This window comes from Ctenocephalides felis, unplaced genomic scaffold (assembly GCF_003426905.1).
Source record: "Ctenocephalides felis isolate EL2017-DRISC unplaced genomic scaffold, ASM342690v1 CF-g0.4_SCAFFOLD_01886, whole genome shotgun sequence".
Lineage (NCBI taxonomy): Eukaryota > Metazoa > Arthropoda > Insecta > Siphonaptera > Pulicidae > Ctenocephalides > Ctenocephalides felis.
The window spans coordinates 184894569-184913331 of record NW_020538040.1 but is presented as its reverse complement, the minus strand read 5'-3'; the positions used below and the strand labels follow the sequence as shown (position 1 = coordinate 184913331).

Below are 18763 nucleotides of genomic sequence, written 5' to 3'. Positions count from 1 at the left end.
TTAGCAATAAATTATTTGATCAACAAGCACGACATTTTAATAATGAACACCTAAACTTAAATGCGCGTCATAAAACTGAAATAAGCCCCGTTGCTATTTTAAATTGTTGTAATATTTGATTCCGTGCTATTTCTACGCCACGGAAGCTATTGCACATAAAGCAATCGCTAGTTAAATTCGCACAGTGCACCGTGCTAATACTGATTGGAATTCGATTTTATAGCTCGCCGACTAACTGGCGTACAATAATTACAAAATCACGATTATGAATAATTGCTAATGTGTTAATTGCAACCCGGCATCTCGATATAGAGGCTTGGATTCGGTCTCTACCTGGCGGCTCCACCGCTGACGGGATATTATACGTTTATCTGGCGATTATTGCGATTATGGTGCTCCATCGATTCGTTAAAGCCGACGACGATCTGAATACGGAACACGGCGAAGGCAACAGAATCACTTGTAGATTATTCCAATATGCTTCTTTACATGATGTGATACATACGATTTATGCTAAAACTTATATTAAATAAGGTAGAGAGGCGTTCTACTATCCGGAGTAAAAAGATACACCAACATTATCTTAAAAACAAGTACAGTGTGGTCTTTTTAATGATACTATTCTAAAGTAGAGGAAAAATGATGTGTAATCAGTCATCACAATCAAAAGATCAACGGCCACATCGTCAAATTTTTAACGAAAGTATTTTTTTTGTGACGAGAATAGCGATCTCTTTGTTTTTATAGCGGTTTCTGGTTTACGATATTTTTAAGCTAGATTCAACCGTTTTCTTTTTCTATAATCTCTAGAATAGCTTACATACAGTTGGAATAAAAATTATCACTTACCTTTACACTGACAACATGTAATCAATACGAAAATAGTAAATATCAATGTAAAACAAGGTAAAAAAACAATTTTACAAGATAAATAGTTATAAATAAAATAAAAAGTTATCCCAACTCTGATGATAAATTTTTCTGACATGGTTCCATACGAAAGTTGTATAGTGCGATATTTATATAAATGTGCCCATAAAATATGTATTTCAAAGTTATATTTAACAATTTAATATAACGATTGTATTACAAGATCAATGAGTCTGATTATAATAAATTAAAGAAAAATTACTACCAAATCAAGATTTATAAAGTAGTAAGAATTTAAACATATATATATTTACGTTATCATTTTGAATATTGTTGTTCAACATAATAATTAAACTGCGCAGCATTGATTAAATAAAAAATAATGAAGAATGAAGTAGCTAAAATTCTATAAAATCTTCTTCAGGAAGTTTATAAGGCATTTTATTTTAGCGAATAACAATGAGACTTTCGTTATTTTTATTTACACTTGAATTAAAATCTGTCTATCATTTATTGAAAAGTTGTCTAATAAAAGGTGAACCAATTTTTGTCCTGTTTATTTGTGTAATATTTTCGATTATTATATTTGATAGAATTAGTTTCTTCTACCAAGTCCTAGAAGAGCTTTTCACACTTGAAAACGTATTTTATTCTATATTTTTAAATCGAAATGGATTGGCGGAATTTGAATAAATATAAATAAATAAACATGCAAATTTATATGTAATTTACATAGATCAACACATACACATACATATATAGACTAATACATAAAAATTTTATTATACAATATTACTCTATCACTATTTATGTAAGTTATACGTGTAAACCGATATTTTGGAGTTTTTTGAATGACTTAATTAGAGCATGACTGGTTGTCCAATCTTTTGAATGTGCATCTATTTTTCTCGAGATACTATTATTCTCACAGCACTTTTATATCTGAATATCACATAATAATTTGTAAAGAAACAAACACGCCACCTGTTAAATTTTTCCGACTTTCATCAAATTCCAAGATGATAAGACAAGGTTTCGTGTTTATTTGACAAGTAACTGATCTAAAGACTCAAGCGCCCCATAGTGGCAATGAGATGAGAAACGCGATGGGAATAGAGCAATAGCTGGTAAGCATTGAGTAATATTGAAATTAATTTCCCGAAAGAGGAGTTCAGTTTAGTTTACCAGTTACCAACCTTTACAAAGTGACAATATCGGAAATGCATGGAAAAATTTGTAATTGACAGTACGTCAGTGCCTGATCTAAATTTTCATGCGAAAGATGCACTTTATAATATTACAAGAATAATCATTGAATTAGCATTTATAATAATTTGGAATTTTTCCAAATTTTAATTGTAATTAGTCAATAATAATCAATTATTATTATTGTCTAATTATTGTCTTATTCCATGTCGAATGTGTTGATTCGTGGAACTATATTTTGATTATTACGTTAAAATGTAAAGCCTAAAGTTGATATCTGTTATTTAATTAATTAATTAAAAATTTGCAATCAATTCATACTAAATAAATTTTGACATATTTGTAGAATATTGAGTTGTTCTTATACGATATAACACGTGGTATATTTGTAATTTTATTTTTAAAGTTCTATTGTAAGCTGCCTATGGGCTTAGTCTTATGTCAGTCACTTTTAAAAAAGGTCCATATAAAATAAATTACAAATAAAATATTATGTCATTTAATATTTTGAGTAATATAAGTATCTCAGGTCCATCAACTTATTGCAAAAACCAAACCAAAGTTAAGAATTTAAAGAACAACAATATTTGAAAGTAGAGGGATAAAAATGTATAACCAGACACCATCTTGATTCTTACGACGTTGTTACTTGCTATTGGGAGATGAACGACAATGTTTAAAAATTGGTCTTTTTCTAAAATAAGTCCATATAAAATAAATTATAAATAAATTTTTAGATATTTAAAATGTTGAGTAATAAGTATCTCAGCCCAGTTAGTTTTAAATGGGTTACTGCAATGCGATTCACAATGTACGATGATAAAGTTATAAATCGCATGCAAAATATTCTCGTGTTATTTCAACACATCAGTTCGGTGGTAATATGTAGGCTGAAGGGTTGCTGAGGGACTTCTCATTGCTGCATTTATTGCCTTTTTATAATATGAAAATATATTCATGATGATGGTGTTTTTATGCTTTTGGCAATAATTATTAGATTATTTGAATCATAGGTTCCCAAACTTTTTTTTGTGTCGTGGACCCCTTGCGATGTTGTTCATTTTAGACCTAGCAAAGTTTTTCGCTGACGTGAAAGTAATGAGTTATTACTTTCAATTTTGCCAAAAATACCTCAATTTTTAATATGGTAATTAATTAGTAGATAAGTCAAATTATATATGTTATGTGTGTAAAATATTGAAATTGGAATATGTTCCCGATACATTGTAGAATTCATCATCAGATCATACTCCTGTATTACACGTGTCTCGCAATTGATTTCAGAATGCGTCTCTATTTGAATGGCGGAAAGTGTTTAATTTTCGATGTTGTAAACTTTAAGAGACGTGATGCAATTATAACTATGCCGGGGAAAAATGAAACTCGTCAATGATTTGATGGTTCAGTGGAGTTTGTTTGATTGGCTGCAATGTATGCTTTTAATCAGGGCCGCTGGCTATACGAGTACACTCGCCTACTGTACACAGATGCTACGAGCGAACGACGAACGACGATGAATTTGCTCAGTCATGTGGCTTTGAACGTTTTTCAAAATTATTTTCAAGCGACAGTTGACACTTTTGATGAACGAATTTTACATTGTTTTTTCTCGATAGTAGTACAGGTAACATCATACTCTGGCCGAAGTTAACCCTTGATTTGATTCAGGAAAAGTTTGTTGTGCGAGGTTTTCCAGGGAAACATATTTTAGATAAATATTTTTTACAGAACATCTAGGGTAGAGCGGGATACACCACCGTATCTCGAAAACCAAACCAAAGTTAATAATTTTTTAACAACAATATTTGAAAGTAGTGGGATAAAAATGTATAACCAGACACCATCTTGATTCTTACGAAGTTGTTACTTGATATTAAGATAGATAAATGACAATGTTTAAAAATCCATAACAAAAGTATTTTCATGCGTTATTATTTGTTTTGATAGTGAGCACTGTTGCTTAGTTTTCCCGACTTTAATATAATTTTTAAGTATACGTTATTTAATTGTTTTATAAGATGTATAGTTAATTTTAAGTTAAAATCAACCGTTTTTATATAACCTATATAGAAGCTTACACCTGGGTGGGAGAAAAGAGACCAACTAAACCTTAACCCCTGGAAATGTGTAAAAAATAAAAAATAGCAAATAAAAAGGTAATTTAAATTAAAATAATTAATTTTACAAGAGAAAAATTAAATAAGTAGTTATTCCAACTCTGCTGATGAAAATTTTTGATGAAATACCAGATCAAGTTTAACTACATTGTTATATCTATGAAAAATGCACCCAGGGCTCTTATATTTTGCATAGGCTGAATAATATAGCTATTATTTTGTAAAAAGCCTTCAAAATTAAAACTAAGCATTAGACCTGTATGTCCCTGGCTGTCCTAATTTACCCCACCTATTGGATGAAGAGGATTAGGTTTTTTTGAAAAAAAGAAACAGCAAAAAAACACATTTCTAGAATGATGAATTATCTGGAATTTTTACTGAACATAGTCAGATAGTTGTTTGTTTGACATGTGTTATTTGTTTTGATTTTCACAATATAATTGCTCAAAGTCAAATTGGACCTTTGTGCCCCGCCCTACTCTATATAATGAAAATACAAACCTAAATGATGTTAGAACCTGTATCCATAACACCACCAACTACGCTTTTTACAACAGAGGATGATTTTCAAATATTATTCCAATATTAATTAAAAGTTCATAAATGAGAAGCAGAAAGAGCAATTTTAACAAAAAAATATAGAAATTGAGTTTTAAAATTTGAGGGTTCAACAGTTTTTCAGAGGAAACTACATACGATACAAACCTATGGCAAAGCTGTAAACTTTTCCACAAAGTTTTTGAAATCTGACTCAACTTGCTAACTATGCTACAACATAGTTTAAAAATGATTGTCAGAATTTTGCTCCATAATAAAAAATCAAAACCTTGGATTTTCAAATATTACAATTCAATTTAAGTAGGAAATTAGTTTCAGATTATGCTTTCAATGACCATTAATATGCTTCAGGAACATTTACATTTGACATGCTTTGCAATGGGTAAACCATTCATATAATTTGTGTTAGCTGTTCCTTTCACTTACATACTACATAATTCTACAGTTAGTTATATTAAGAGTAAAAATTTTCTAGAGTCAGCTACTTGGTCCTACTTTATATTATTCGATTATATTATATTAAAATATTTTGTATTCATATTATTAACTTCCTGATGAAGTTTGTTTTTGACAGAATATCCGACTTACAAAGTCTTTCAGAATTGTTTGATACCAAAATTGGAATATGTGTGTTTGTGGGTATGTGATCCAAAATTTGACCTTTTGTCAATGTTGTCTTAAAACGGCTTTGAAAGCATAAATTTCTTTATGGTGATTGATTTCATAGTATTGAAAAACGTTCTAAATTATTATATTATGCGTATACCAGAAGTAGGTATAATTGTAAAAAATAATTAAAATTTTGAATAATGGTCAAGGTCAAGATTTTAAAATTTCATCATCACAGTTTTAAAAGTTGCTATTTATTGAAGAATTAAATACGTTGAAATGGAATATTTTAAAAGTTCGTTTTCTAGTGCAATTTCAATTTAAACTAATTCATCTATTATTTTCCAGGTTTGGTTTCAAAATCGTCGTGCAAAGTTCAGGAAACAAGAACGTCTAGCGCAACAGAAAGTCAGCAGCAACGGATCAACGGGCGACCAAACCAAACAACACTCACAGCAACATCAGCAGCAGCAACAAAATTCACAGCAACAGCAGCAGAATTCGCAGCAACAGCAAACATCCGTCAAAACAGAAATTAAATCTTCGAGCGGCGGGGCTGGTGTTGGCGCCAGTCATCTGGGTGGTCACCTGCCAGGATCCGTAGGGTCTGGTTCGGGTTCCATCAAGGATGTGAAACCCGGGTCACCAGGCTCTGGGCTTTCGACGACTCCGAATTCTAATACGAGTGCGTCCAGCCTGCAGAGCAACGGCGATGTCAAACCCGTTAATGGTAAAATAATAAATAAATATGTAGTTAAATTCATATGATAAATATTAAATATCTTTAGTTCTAAGTACATAAAGCTCTCATTATTATTTAGTTCTGATTGTGAGTACATAAAGCTCTCATTATATTAATCGGAATAATGACAAACGTTTTAGAATTTCGCCCAATTCAGCTCTTAACTTAGCAATTACATGTAAATAATATATAAATAGAATTCATCAAAATTCGAAAACAATGCAGAATATGCATTTCCAAGAAATCCTTTAACTTAGTTATAACTCACATTTAGAATTACAAATTTTAATTAAATATTCATTTCATAAAATTTTAGGAAATATGTCGGTTTTTGCACAATTATGAACAAAATTAAATTACCGAACCTAAAAATATAAAAACAATTTTCAACAAAACAAAAAATTGCAAATGTTTGGTAATCACATTTATTGAAGCAATATAAACTTAATATAATATATAATGAATTTTATAATATTTTGTAATAAGTTTTTTGAGTAAGCATCCATATAAGTAACAGAGAGAAAACTGAATTTTGTTTCACAAATTATTTGAAAACACAAAAAGCACATTGAAATACTTTAAAATTATTTCAATATAATTACATATTAATTACAGTTTTGAATCGATAAAGAACATAATATTAAATTAAGTAATTAGGTTAAAATAAGCAATATACAAGAAATAAATTAAATTAATGAAAATGCTGCTGATGAAAATTTCTGACGAAATACTGCATCAAGGTTGTATACAGTGTTATGTTTATAAAAATGTGCTCATTGGTTGAATATTGTAGCTACTATTTTGTAGAATCCTTTTAAATTTAAAAATAAGACATTGGATCTGTTTGCCTCCTGTCTGACTCGAAAGGACAGATGGTATTTTTTTTAAATAGTAAAGAAACGCATTCCAATAATTAGAATAAAAAAACCAAAATATTGTGACATTCATAATACTGAGAAATATTAAATTTATTAAATTTGCAAATAACTTGCAGGAATTTTATGATTTTGGTCTAAAAATTTGAATAGAAACATTCCTGTGTGAGTACGTAATAGAGAAATATTCCCCTACGGGGGAATTAATAACTTTTACTTGAAAATGTCAAAAATTTTAAATACGGATACCGATCAGATGGATTTAGAATGCTCCCCAGTCAAACCGAAAAAGGTCTATACGAGTGCTAACAAGTATAAGAGGTCTAATACAGATATTGTTGAAGAAGATTCTTTACATCAGAAAAATGACTCAATTTCCCTAAATGAATTTAATCAAGAAGCAACCACCAGTAAGGATTCAGAATGGTTTGAAGTAAGAAACAAAAAATTCAAAAGAAATTTAAATGAAGAATCAACATGCAAAAAAACATCTTCAAATTCGAACTACTGGCTAAACCCAACTCCCACAAGCAATATATATGAAGTTTTAGCTAATCCTAATACCGAAGACTCGAGTGATAAATGCAGCCCAGTTAACAGACCGCCGCCAATTTTTATACATGAGGTACGTGATATCAAACCATTAGCTCAACTCTTAGAATGTGAAGCAAAAAATCTTTATCAAATAAAAGTTATTGACGAAACTAGGGTTAGAGTTAATCTTGATAATGCTAAACTTTACAATAAAATTCTCAAACTTCTGAAAGAGAGGGGTACTCAAATGCATTCTTTCCAGGAGAAATGTAAAAGAACGTTCAAAATAGTGGTTAAAAACCTACATTTCAGCACGGATACAGATATGCTCAAAAATGAAATACAACAGTTAGGTCACAAAGTCGTTCGTATTGAGAACATTAAAAGCAGAATCTCAAAATTCCCTCTGAACATGTTTTTAATTGAGCTTGAACAACAGCCTAATAATAAAGATTTTTATAAAATTGATTTTTTATATAAAACTAAAGTAGAAATAGAGGCAAAGAGGTTCTCTAGAGAAATTGTTCAGTGCACTCGCTGCCAAAGGTATGGTCATACCAGAAATTATTGCCACCGCACCCCCAGATGCGTTAAATGCGCTCAAGATCACTTGACAGAAAAATGCAAGTGGGAAAAAAAGGTCGACCAAGTGAAGTGTGTCCTTTGTAATGAAAATCACCCTGCTAACTATAAAGGCTGTCACGTCTATAAAGAATATATTGAAAAAAAAAACACTTCATTACGTCAGAAAACAAGTAATGTGCAAAATTTAAAACCAAATGCTACTTTAAGACCGGGCGTAACTTACTCCAATATTACTAGAAACAACACAACTTTACCTACTGACTCAACGAACTCAATAAACAATAGTAACTCTGAAAACAATACTAACAATAAATGTAATGACTTAACAGAACTTAAAAACATGATTAAAATATTGACAGAACAAATGGGCATAATGCTTAATTTACTAACAACAATTTTATCTAATAAAAAATAATTATGTCTATGCAACTAACAATTTGCATATGGAACTCGAACGGCTTGAGCAATCATGTCCATGAACTCAAACAATTTTTAACTACCAATGACGTAGACATTATGCTAATTTCCGAGACGCATTTTACCGAGACAAATCACAATATTCGTTTTCCTAATTATCACACATATACCACAAATCACCCGGACGACAGACCTCACGGTGGCACTGCCATTATCATAAAGTCAAACATAAGACATTACGAGACAGAACCTTTTCATACTGACTACATACAATCGACAAATGTTTTAATTGACCTAATGACTCACAAAATTACAGTATCGGCAATCTATTGTCCGCCAAGGCACATTATTACTGAAAATCAGTTTACAACTTTTTTTACCAGCCTTGGAAATTTGTTTATTGCGGGAGGTGATTATAACGCAAAGCACACATTTTGGGGATCTAGACTAATAACACCTAGAGGCCGTCAATTGTATAATACAATAAATAATAATAATCTTCGGACATTTTCTACGGGTGAGCCCACATACTGGCCAACTGATTTGAACAAAATTCCAGACCTCCTCGATTTTTTTGTAGCCAAAAATATTAAAAACGAGAGTGTTGAAATAATTTCAAGTCTGGATCTCAGTTCTGATCATTCACCAGTAATTCTTAAATACTCCACTAATACTCCAACCAAAGTCATGAGTTCGCTTACAAACAAATTTACCGATTGGCTTCTTTTCCAAGAATACATCGAAGACACCATTAACTGTAATATTCCATTAAAAAGTGAGAATGATTTGAATATCGGTATCAACAACTTCACAAATACATTAATTGCAGCAGCTAAAATATCGACTCCTATTCTAAATCACAATCACAGTCACTCTGTGCCCATAGATATTAAAAAAATCATTGCACAGAAAAGGAAATTAAGAAGAATTTGGCAAATAACTAGATCACCGGAAGATAAAAGAAAATTTAACAGTGCATGCAGAGACCTGAAAAATTTAATAATAAATTATAAAAATGTTTCTTTTGAAAACTACTTACATAATCTTTCTGCAAGTAGTGAAACAAATTATTCTCTTTGGAAAGCAACCAAAAAATTGAAAAGACCAATTGTACCAATTCCTCCTTTAAGAAAAACAGACGGTTCATGGGCAAGAAGTCCAGAAGAAAAAACTAATGCATTCGCCGAACACCTGCGCCTCACATTTCAGCCATTTTCACGTAAATGCAACTCTAATGATGAACAATTCATTTATGATTTTCTTCAGGATTCACCGTCGCTAGTGACTCATGATGTTAATCGTTTTACTGCGGCTGAAGTAACCCAAGAAATTGCAAAAGCAAATTCTAGAAAATCACCTGGACCAGACCGGATTTCTATTAAAATGCTTAAAGAACTTCCAAGAAAAGCTATTAGAATGCTCACAATAATATAAACTCTATACTGAGAATGAAAACTTTTCCGCAGTCTTGGAAAAGAGCTAAAATAATCCTTATAGTGAAACCAGGTAAAGACCCTTATCTATTATCTTCCTACCGGCCGATAAGTTTATTGTCTTGCATATCGAAAATATTTGAAAAGCTAATTCTTCAACGGATTAAAATAATCCTACAAGAACAAAGTTTTATTCCGAACCATCAATTTGGGTTTCGCGACAAACATTCAACAATTGAGCAAGTTCACAGAATAATAAACGTAATTAACAATGCGCTGCATAATAAAGAGTACTGTTCTGCGGCTTTTTTGGATCTCAAGCAGGCATTTGACAAAGTATGGCATACCGGATTAATGTATAAAGTTAAAAGATGTTTACCAGATTCTTTATTCCTATTAATAAAATCTATTTACAAAATAGAAACTTTTTTGTCAGCATCGCCGATACGGACTCAAATATTACCGAAATTAATTCTGGAGTGCCTCAAGGGAGTGTCCTCGCCCCAACACTATTTTTAATTTTTACAGCTGATTTTCCAACTTCAACTGACACGAGTTTAGCCACATTTGCTGATGATACGTGCATCATCGCCACAAACAAAGATCCGACTGCAGCTTCCAACAGCCTTCAGCACCATCTCAGCTTAGCTGAGAAATGGTTTTCGTTGTGGAGGATAGAAGTAAATAGCACAAAATCAGTCCATATAACTTTCACGCTTCGCACCCAAACTTGCCCAGCAGTTGTACTCAACGATGAAATTATTCCGTCCAAAGAATCAATAAAGTATCTCGGCATTCACTTAGATAGGAAACTCAACTGGAAAGTACACATAAAGAACAAAAAACAACAAATAGATCTAATCTTCAAAAATTATTATTGGCTCTTAAACAGAAAATCAGAATTATCAACTTACAACAAATTACTTATATATAAGGCTGTGATCAAACCCGTGTGGACCTACGGATTACAACTTTGGGGTACTGCTAAAAAGAGCAATTTAAACATAATACAACGAGCACAAAACAAATTCCTGCGGCAAATATTAAACGCTCCTCACTACACGCCAACATGGATTCTCCACAAAGACACGGGTATACCTACAATTCAAGAACATATATCAATGTTTGCCTGTAATTATAAGAATAGAATTGACGCACATCCAAACCAACTAGCATGCAACTTATACCAGGAAGGCCAGCCGACCAGGCTCAAAAGGAAAATACCTCGAGATTTATTATAGTTTATTTTTATATTTATATTTTTTTTCTCTATACTTGTCTTTAGTTTTTCTTTTTCATATATTAACTATAGTAGATACACCACTGGGCGTATGTGCTAATTTGTAAACAACCAATTGTAAACACTTGTCAGCATTCTCTGCTAAATATAATTATTTTTATAGATTGCAGAATAAAAAAAAAAAAAAAAAAAAAAAAAAAAAAAAAAAAAAAAAAAAAAAAAAAAATGTGCTAAATGTGCCTCATTTGTTAAAATTGTAGCTACTATTTCGTAAAATCTCTTTAAAATTGAAAATAAGATATTGGATCTGTTTGCCCCCTATCTGTTTCTTTTTACTCTGCCTATGGTATAAAAAGGGGCAGATGACTAATTTTTGGAAAATAGTGAAGAAACACATTTATATAATTAGGTGTTAACTGAGACCTTTACTGAACATAGTACGATAGTTGTTTGTTTGATACATCTTAATTTGGTTCAAATAGTATAATAAAGTATAATAGTATAATCACTTCAAGTCAAATTGGACCTTTGTGGCCCGTCTTATCCTACATGCATCCTTAAATATTGATTATTGGCATTTGCGCAGATTTTTTATATTGGCTTAGATTTTCATTAATATTTTACCTGAAATTAGCTATGGAAAATATTGCGATATTTTTTTCATAATCAGAATCTTAATCTAAAACTATATATGTGATTAAAACTAGTCTTCAGGATCAAAATATATATTTATTTGATCATTTCGTCTCGTCATCATTGAAATCGTGGTTGTGGCATACATACCAGATTGTGTCAAGTTCAATCTGCAGAGCCTCTCACAAAAGTAATACATTTTCTAGAACATCAATCAAGAAGCGTACACCTGACTGAATTATATCCACTTACATGTATTAAGTTAAAAATATTTTTGGCAACTGTTTCGCACTACGCCAGCTAATGCTAGTGAATTTCTATTCTCTGATTCATAAGGACAACTCTGTGATTATCGCGACACAGACGTACAATCGATATAAATATCTATTCGGGTTTATTTTTATCATCACTCTGATATTTTTAACGATTTATGTATTTATAAAGACATCGTGCTTGTATTCTAATTAAATAGGCAGGAGAAATATTTCGCAATTGCCAGAAAGAAGAAAAAAATTAGAAAAATCTTATTTTTATATCTACTATAATTAACTTTCCGTAGGATAAATTATAGTAATGAGCCGAAAATCGAAAATGAAAATTTTTGCATATCTTTAAATTTTTTTTGTATGTCGAAAATAATTCATATTTCAATTTTAATTCTGGCCAAAGTTGTAAGACTCACTTATATACTATAAATAAATAATTTTAACTTCGTATTTTAGTTTATATAATTCTTATCAATATTAAACAATGTTACAGTAATTATAATAATCTATTTGAAAACATTTAATATTCCTCGAACATTTCGTTGTGGTATGGGAAGTTCTAACACTTTTCCTTAAGGCACAATGCCATACATCACTAGTTTTATATTATACTTCAAACTACATTCTAAGTATTAGTCTTATATTTAAGGACTCAATATTTTATCATCACAAATTATATTATCATGGCGAAAATATATGCCATCAGTGAAAGAAATATTACATAAAAAAAATAACGACATATATTGTAAAAATTAAAACATTTGGAAATGATTTTATTCTATTGAAGTATAATGAGATTTGCAGCAACAATTTATATTTGAACTTGAAATTAATCTTATTGCGAAATTCCACTGCTAATTCTAAAATCGTCAAGGTTTTATGGTTGATATGATACATTACAGATCTACCTATATTACAACATGCTGCGTATATTAGAAAATAATATGATAGGATATATATATATATATATATATATATACAGGATAGGAAGGGGAACAAAGATCCAATTTGACTTTGAGCAATTATTGTTTGTTGAAAACCAAACCAATTATATCACAGCAAATAACATAAATCAAATATGTAACTATCTGACTATGTTCAGAAAACTCCCAGCTAATTCATCATTCTAGATATGTTTTTTTTTTGCTATTTTTCAACAATTGTGGTGACACCTGGTGCTTTTTTGTACCCCATAGATGGGGTAAATTGGATAGCCAGTGGGGCCATAAAATCCACCATTTTATTTTTAATTTCAAAATTACCCACCATTTTATTTTTAATTTTAAAATTATAGAACAATGGCTATATTATTCAAACGATGCTATGCAGTTTAAGTATTAGGTTGAACAACAAAATTGAAAATCATAATCAAAAAGCAATTATCATATTTTACTACATCATAAATTTTGCTTTGGCAGTTATTTCTGTTTAATTTATTATAATCAGATTCATTGTTAGTTAGTCATCAGAGATAAATAGAGCTTTTATTTGAAATACATATTTTCTGGGCACATTTTTTATAAAGATCGCACTGAATTTACCATCAGAGTTGAAATAACTATTAATTTGATTTTTTTTTCTTAAATAGCATTTTTCGAATTATTTTACATTTTTATTTACTATTTTCTTATTGTTTACACTTCGTCTGTGTAAGGGTTCAGGTGATCTTTTTTACCCAAATTGAGGTTATATAAAATCTGTTATATATATTTTTTTAATTTCTGACTGATTACACATAATTATCCCTCTACTTTAAAATAAAACACACTTCACTTTTTCTTGAGATATTGGTGCTTGACCTGTTTTTCCGCGGACCTTTAAGCACCGCTCTACATATAGTCATCGTCAACAAAACAATATCTGAGTATTACGTTTTTTCTAATAATCTTCTTCTAATTATTAATTTACAATGCTCGACTGTCAAAATTACGAATTGTGACTAAATTGCTAAGATTTAGATGCGTTCAGGCTTTGCCAAACATCATGAGAAATAATTACATTGAGACATTATGAATCTGTTCTCGTTATTGTACAATATTGGCTAATATTCAAACAAAATTAGCACACACAACATATCACATTCCTGAGACACCAAAAATAAAACACTGACTTAAATTGATATTATTATGCGTCGACGAAAATAAGCAACTTTTGAACAAAGGAGATTTAGGTGAATTATATCGAGATAAATGCATTTTTTTAACTCTTTGTGGGGTAAGTTAATATAATCGTACGAAAATCGAAATTTAATTTTTTTGCATTTCTTCACGTTTTGAAGGTTTCTGGACATAACCTTGTGAAAAAATGATGTGTGTGTGATGGATACAATTTTTTGTCCACGTTTTCGGGCGCACGGATTAACTGATTTGAATGGTTCAGAAAACGTTCGATTACTATTGATAGGAAGATGTGCTGATTAGTTTTTGGCAAAGGCAGGTCCAGCCTGAAAGTTTTTGAGAGAACGGAGCACTCGATTTGAATGATTCGAAAAGCATTCAATTCGTAATGATGAGGAGAAGTGGTGCTTAATTTTTGGAAAAGGCAGGTTAAGCCGTTTCGAAAATACGGAGCTAAATGTACACAAAATTTCAGTTTTTGAGAGAACTAAGCATGCGTTTCGAATGATAAAAAAAAAATCTGGTTGTATTGACGAAACAATTGCTTTTGAGATTTTGTTTTTATTTCGAAATTTCAAATTTCTTTGTCCCAAAAATGTTCTTATATTTTCAAAAAATTTTAAACAGCACTTTTAACGTAATGATTTAAATAGATATATAGATTAGAGAGAAATAATTTCATCAATTTTTTCAATATAAATGAAGTTTTTAATGTAAATATAATGAATCATATGAATATAATGAAAAATGACAAACGTTTAAGAAATTTGGCGAGTCCAGCTCTTAACTTAGCAATTACATGTAAACAATATATAAATAGATTTCATCAAAATTCTAGAACAATACGGAATATGCATTTGCCAAGGAATTTGGAATTACAAATTATTTATTTTAATAATTATTAAGAAAATATTTCAGAATTTGTACGATTGTGAAAAAAATTTAAACTAGAATCGTAGATTTTGTAATTCAATTTGAATAATATTAAAAATTATGGTTTGTTTGTACGATGTTACGAATTTCTTACTAGTTGTTGTCTCTATATAATTCTGTGTATTTTTATAATTTGATGAAAATTTATTATTAGAATTATTGAATAATTTTAATTTGATATAAAACACTTTTCATACATTGTACTATTTTTTTTTCAAAATGGTTATCGTAACGAAATATTTATTATTTTTTGGCAATATTTGTTAGTAAACATTTACCTAATACAAACTTTGTCATTATATACATGCTAAGTGTTATGACTTTGATGTATCATATTTCTAATCTATATTTAAGAAAAATTTCATTGCCAGTAAATTATTGCGATGTAGTTTGAAGCCGGAATATATTAACATTATATTTAAATTATACCTTAAGTGCTGTAATTTGTTTATTATTAAATAAGCAAATTTGTTTATTATATTTTTATTAAAATTTTACAGTCAAATCGAAACGACGTGGAAATGTATTGTATTTACTCATTTTTTGATATTCAGTTTGCTAGGAAGTATCTTTACAATTTCATATTTTACTCTCCTAATTAAATGTAAATTTTAACCAATTGTGTGTGCGATTTTGGCAAGATATTCTCATCATCAGTGTGATGAAAATAAATAAATAAAATTTGTAAATAGATTAAGTGTAGCAATTTGAATCGACGATCGAAAATAAGACGGACGAAAACATGATGATCTAAAACGGGAAGGATAAAATGATAAATAATTCTAATTAAATGATTAAATGATATATTCGATAGAATAACATAATTTAACAGCTAATGGCGAGAAATTGCTGGTACTTCCCAGATTTTTCAGTTCATACTCAAGTGTCATACAACAAGTGTCTAGTAAAAACATTGTTTTATGCTTATGAGCCCGCCGTGGTGAAGCCGGTTAAGAACTTGGTCTAGAGCAAACTAGTTAGCTATTTTATACCTGCAAATGGCAATTTTTACTTATAATTATATTTGAGATCTGTAACTTCAAGTAAAAATTTGATTGAATTCAATTTGAATTCAAAAACCGTTCGAAAGATATTAGTTGGGAATCGTGCTGATTAGTTTTTGGTAAAGATCGGCCAAGCCGTTTTCTTGTAATAAAGTTTAAAAAAAAAAAATCGACGATTTTTATGATTTTTTTTTGACCGTAGATATCATAGTCTTCTAGATCATACTGAAATATTACCGACCTACGATAACTCGTTTAGCTTTAAAAATTCGTCAAAGTTTGCAAAAATTGGTAACGTTTTTTGGCATTTGTCAAAATTAGTCCTTTCATCGACGTTTGCTCAAAAACGTCTGAACCGATTTTAGAAATTTAAAAGCCATTCGATGTATCTCAATGAGCACTATAGTTTGTCAGTTTTGTGAGACGATCTGCCGAGCCGTTTCTTTGTAATTTGAAAAAGAGTATCAAACTTTTCGTCCACATTTAAGCTCATTCTACCGAATCGATTTTAAAAAATCAAAAACTGTTCGAAAGATATTAGTTGGGAATAATACTTAGTATAGTTTTAGGTGAAAATCTACCGAGCCGCTTTCTTGTAATTAACTGTTGAAAACAAATTTAAGCCGATTCTTATGAAACTTTCTTTGGCGATGGTCTCATAGAACTTACTGAAATATTACTAATAGTATTAATAAAATTGTGCTATCATGAAATTTTGGTTTACCTTACTAATATCGACTAATTTTAAATTTTGTATTTTTTGTATCAAATTTATCAATCTTTGATAATATGTATAAATTTTTGTGATTGCTAAATTTTATTTGTATTAATCATAGTTTACGCTGATTTATAAAAATAATTACTTACAAATTACTGATTCTGTTCAAATTTATTTTTAATCATATTTACTGGCAGTAATGTATTTTCTGTAATAATTTCAGTTATATAATGGTAATAATTGGTAATAAGCTAATTTTTATTTTTCTAGGTAAACTTCTGCACGATCTGTCCTCAAACAACAATAAATGGAACAACAGTTCGCAATGCAATTCGCTGCTGCAGCAGCAGGCGAATAAGCTGATACTACCGCACCATCAACACGGTCTGAACAGCATCACGAACCTCAATAATCTGAACAATCTGAACAATTTGAATAGTCTGAACAGCCTGAACAATCTGAACCATCACCACGGATCTCATTCGCATTCTCACCACGCGGCTGTGGCGGCGCTGAGCTCTCCTTTCAGTTCCCTTCTCGGTGCAGGAAGCGGAGGAGGCGGCTATCTCCTGGACCCTCTGTCAGGGGTATCAGGACTCAATAAACCTACTGCGACGGCTAATCATCTTTTCTAGACAAACGAATTTGCGAACACTTTGAATTGGTTGATAGGATACTCTATCAGTGCTATGACAAATACTCAAGGTAAACCTGGGTTTATTATTGGTGATGGTAATATTTTTATACAATAATATATTTGCAAGGTTTATGTTTTGGAATTATTTACATCAATTGGCTATAACATTTGATCGTACTTGAATGAGCTTTTCAGCTAGTTTTTGTGTTTGGGTTTGGGTGATTTTTGAGAAAATATCTCCGGCTTAAAATGGGTACAAGGCAGTGTAGATTTTATAAGAATCTGAATTAACAAACTCATTTAGATGTTTTTGTTTCAAGTTTTAAATTCAATATATACGACTTGCGATGTAATTGTCCATCCGTTTAAATACTCAATTAGTGCTAACAAGGAGAACCTCAGGTTTACTTTTCTGGGATTTTGATAAAACTTTGCATGGTGATAGAGTTGATAGTCAAACCGAAAAGTTTAAAATATTGTAGGCCTATAAGAAGTGGTCTAATAAAAAAAAATTAACTTAAGCTTAAAAACAAATTGCTGAAACTTCCCGTACCAGAATTAAATATTCGAACAAAGAAAATTAATAATCTATATAAATAGTGATCAATCATTGATAATAGTTGTTTTTAATATTTTCAAATAGATAATTATAATTACTATATACTTATTCGTTCAAATAATATACAGTGACGATCTTATCGCTCAAAACGCTTAAAAATGTTTACATTAAGAAGAGATGCCGAATGAATCCATCTGAGGATATATTTCTTATGATTACAATAACGCATATAAAATAGAGGTAAAAGTGATCAGGTTCAAATCCCGTCAGCGTATAACTTTTTTTTAAATTTTTTTATTAGTCAACTCTATTTTCAGAATAATATATTCGAACAAAAAAATTAATAATCAACATAAATAGTGATCAATCATTAATAATTGTTAAAATTATTTTCAAAGAAATTATTATAATTACTATATACTTATTCGTTCAAATAATATATAGTGAAGATCTTATCGCTCAAAACACTTAAAAATGCTTACATCAAGATGAGATGCCGAATGAATCCATTTGAGGATATATTTTTTATGATTACAATAACGCATATAAAATAGAGGTAAAAGTGATCAGGTTTAAATCCCGTCAGCGTATAACTTTTTTTTTAATTTTTTTATTAGTCAACTCTATCACCATGGTCAGTTTAATCAAAATCCCAGAAGAGTAAACCTAGGGTTCTTCTTGCAAGACAAATACTCAATGTAAACAGTAAT

General features: G+C 30.2%; 1 protein-coding gene across 1 annotated transcript; it reads left to right on the top strand.

The window, feature by feature from the left end:
* The first annotated feature begins 5507 nt into the window (after nucleotides 1-5507).
* Nucleotides 5508-17492, top strand: LOC113376375 (uncharacterized protein MAL13P1.336-like). Its single transcript, XM_026616282.1, has 3 exons — nucleotides 5508-5522; nucleotides 5709-6090; nucleotides 17128-17492. The coding sequence occupies exons 1-3, from the start codon at nucleotides 5508-5510 to the stop codon at nucleotides 17490-17492; spliced, it is 762 nt and encodes a 253-aa protein (XP_026472067.1).
* The last annotated feature ends 1271 nt before the right edge of the window (nucleotides 17493-18763 follow it).

What these genes read in the sequence shown, in the direction of transcription:
- LOC113376375 (XM_026616282.1), top strand. An exon ending in CGATGTCAAACCCGTTAATG is followed by an intron (nt 6,091 to 17,127) that starts GTAAAATAATAA and finishes TTATTTTTCTAG; the next exon opens with GTAAACTTCTGCACGATCTG.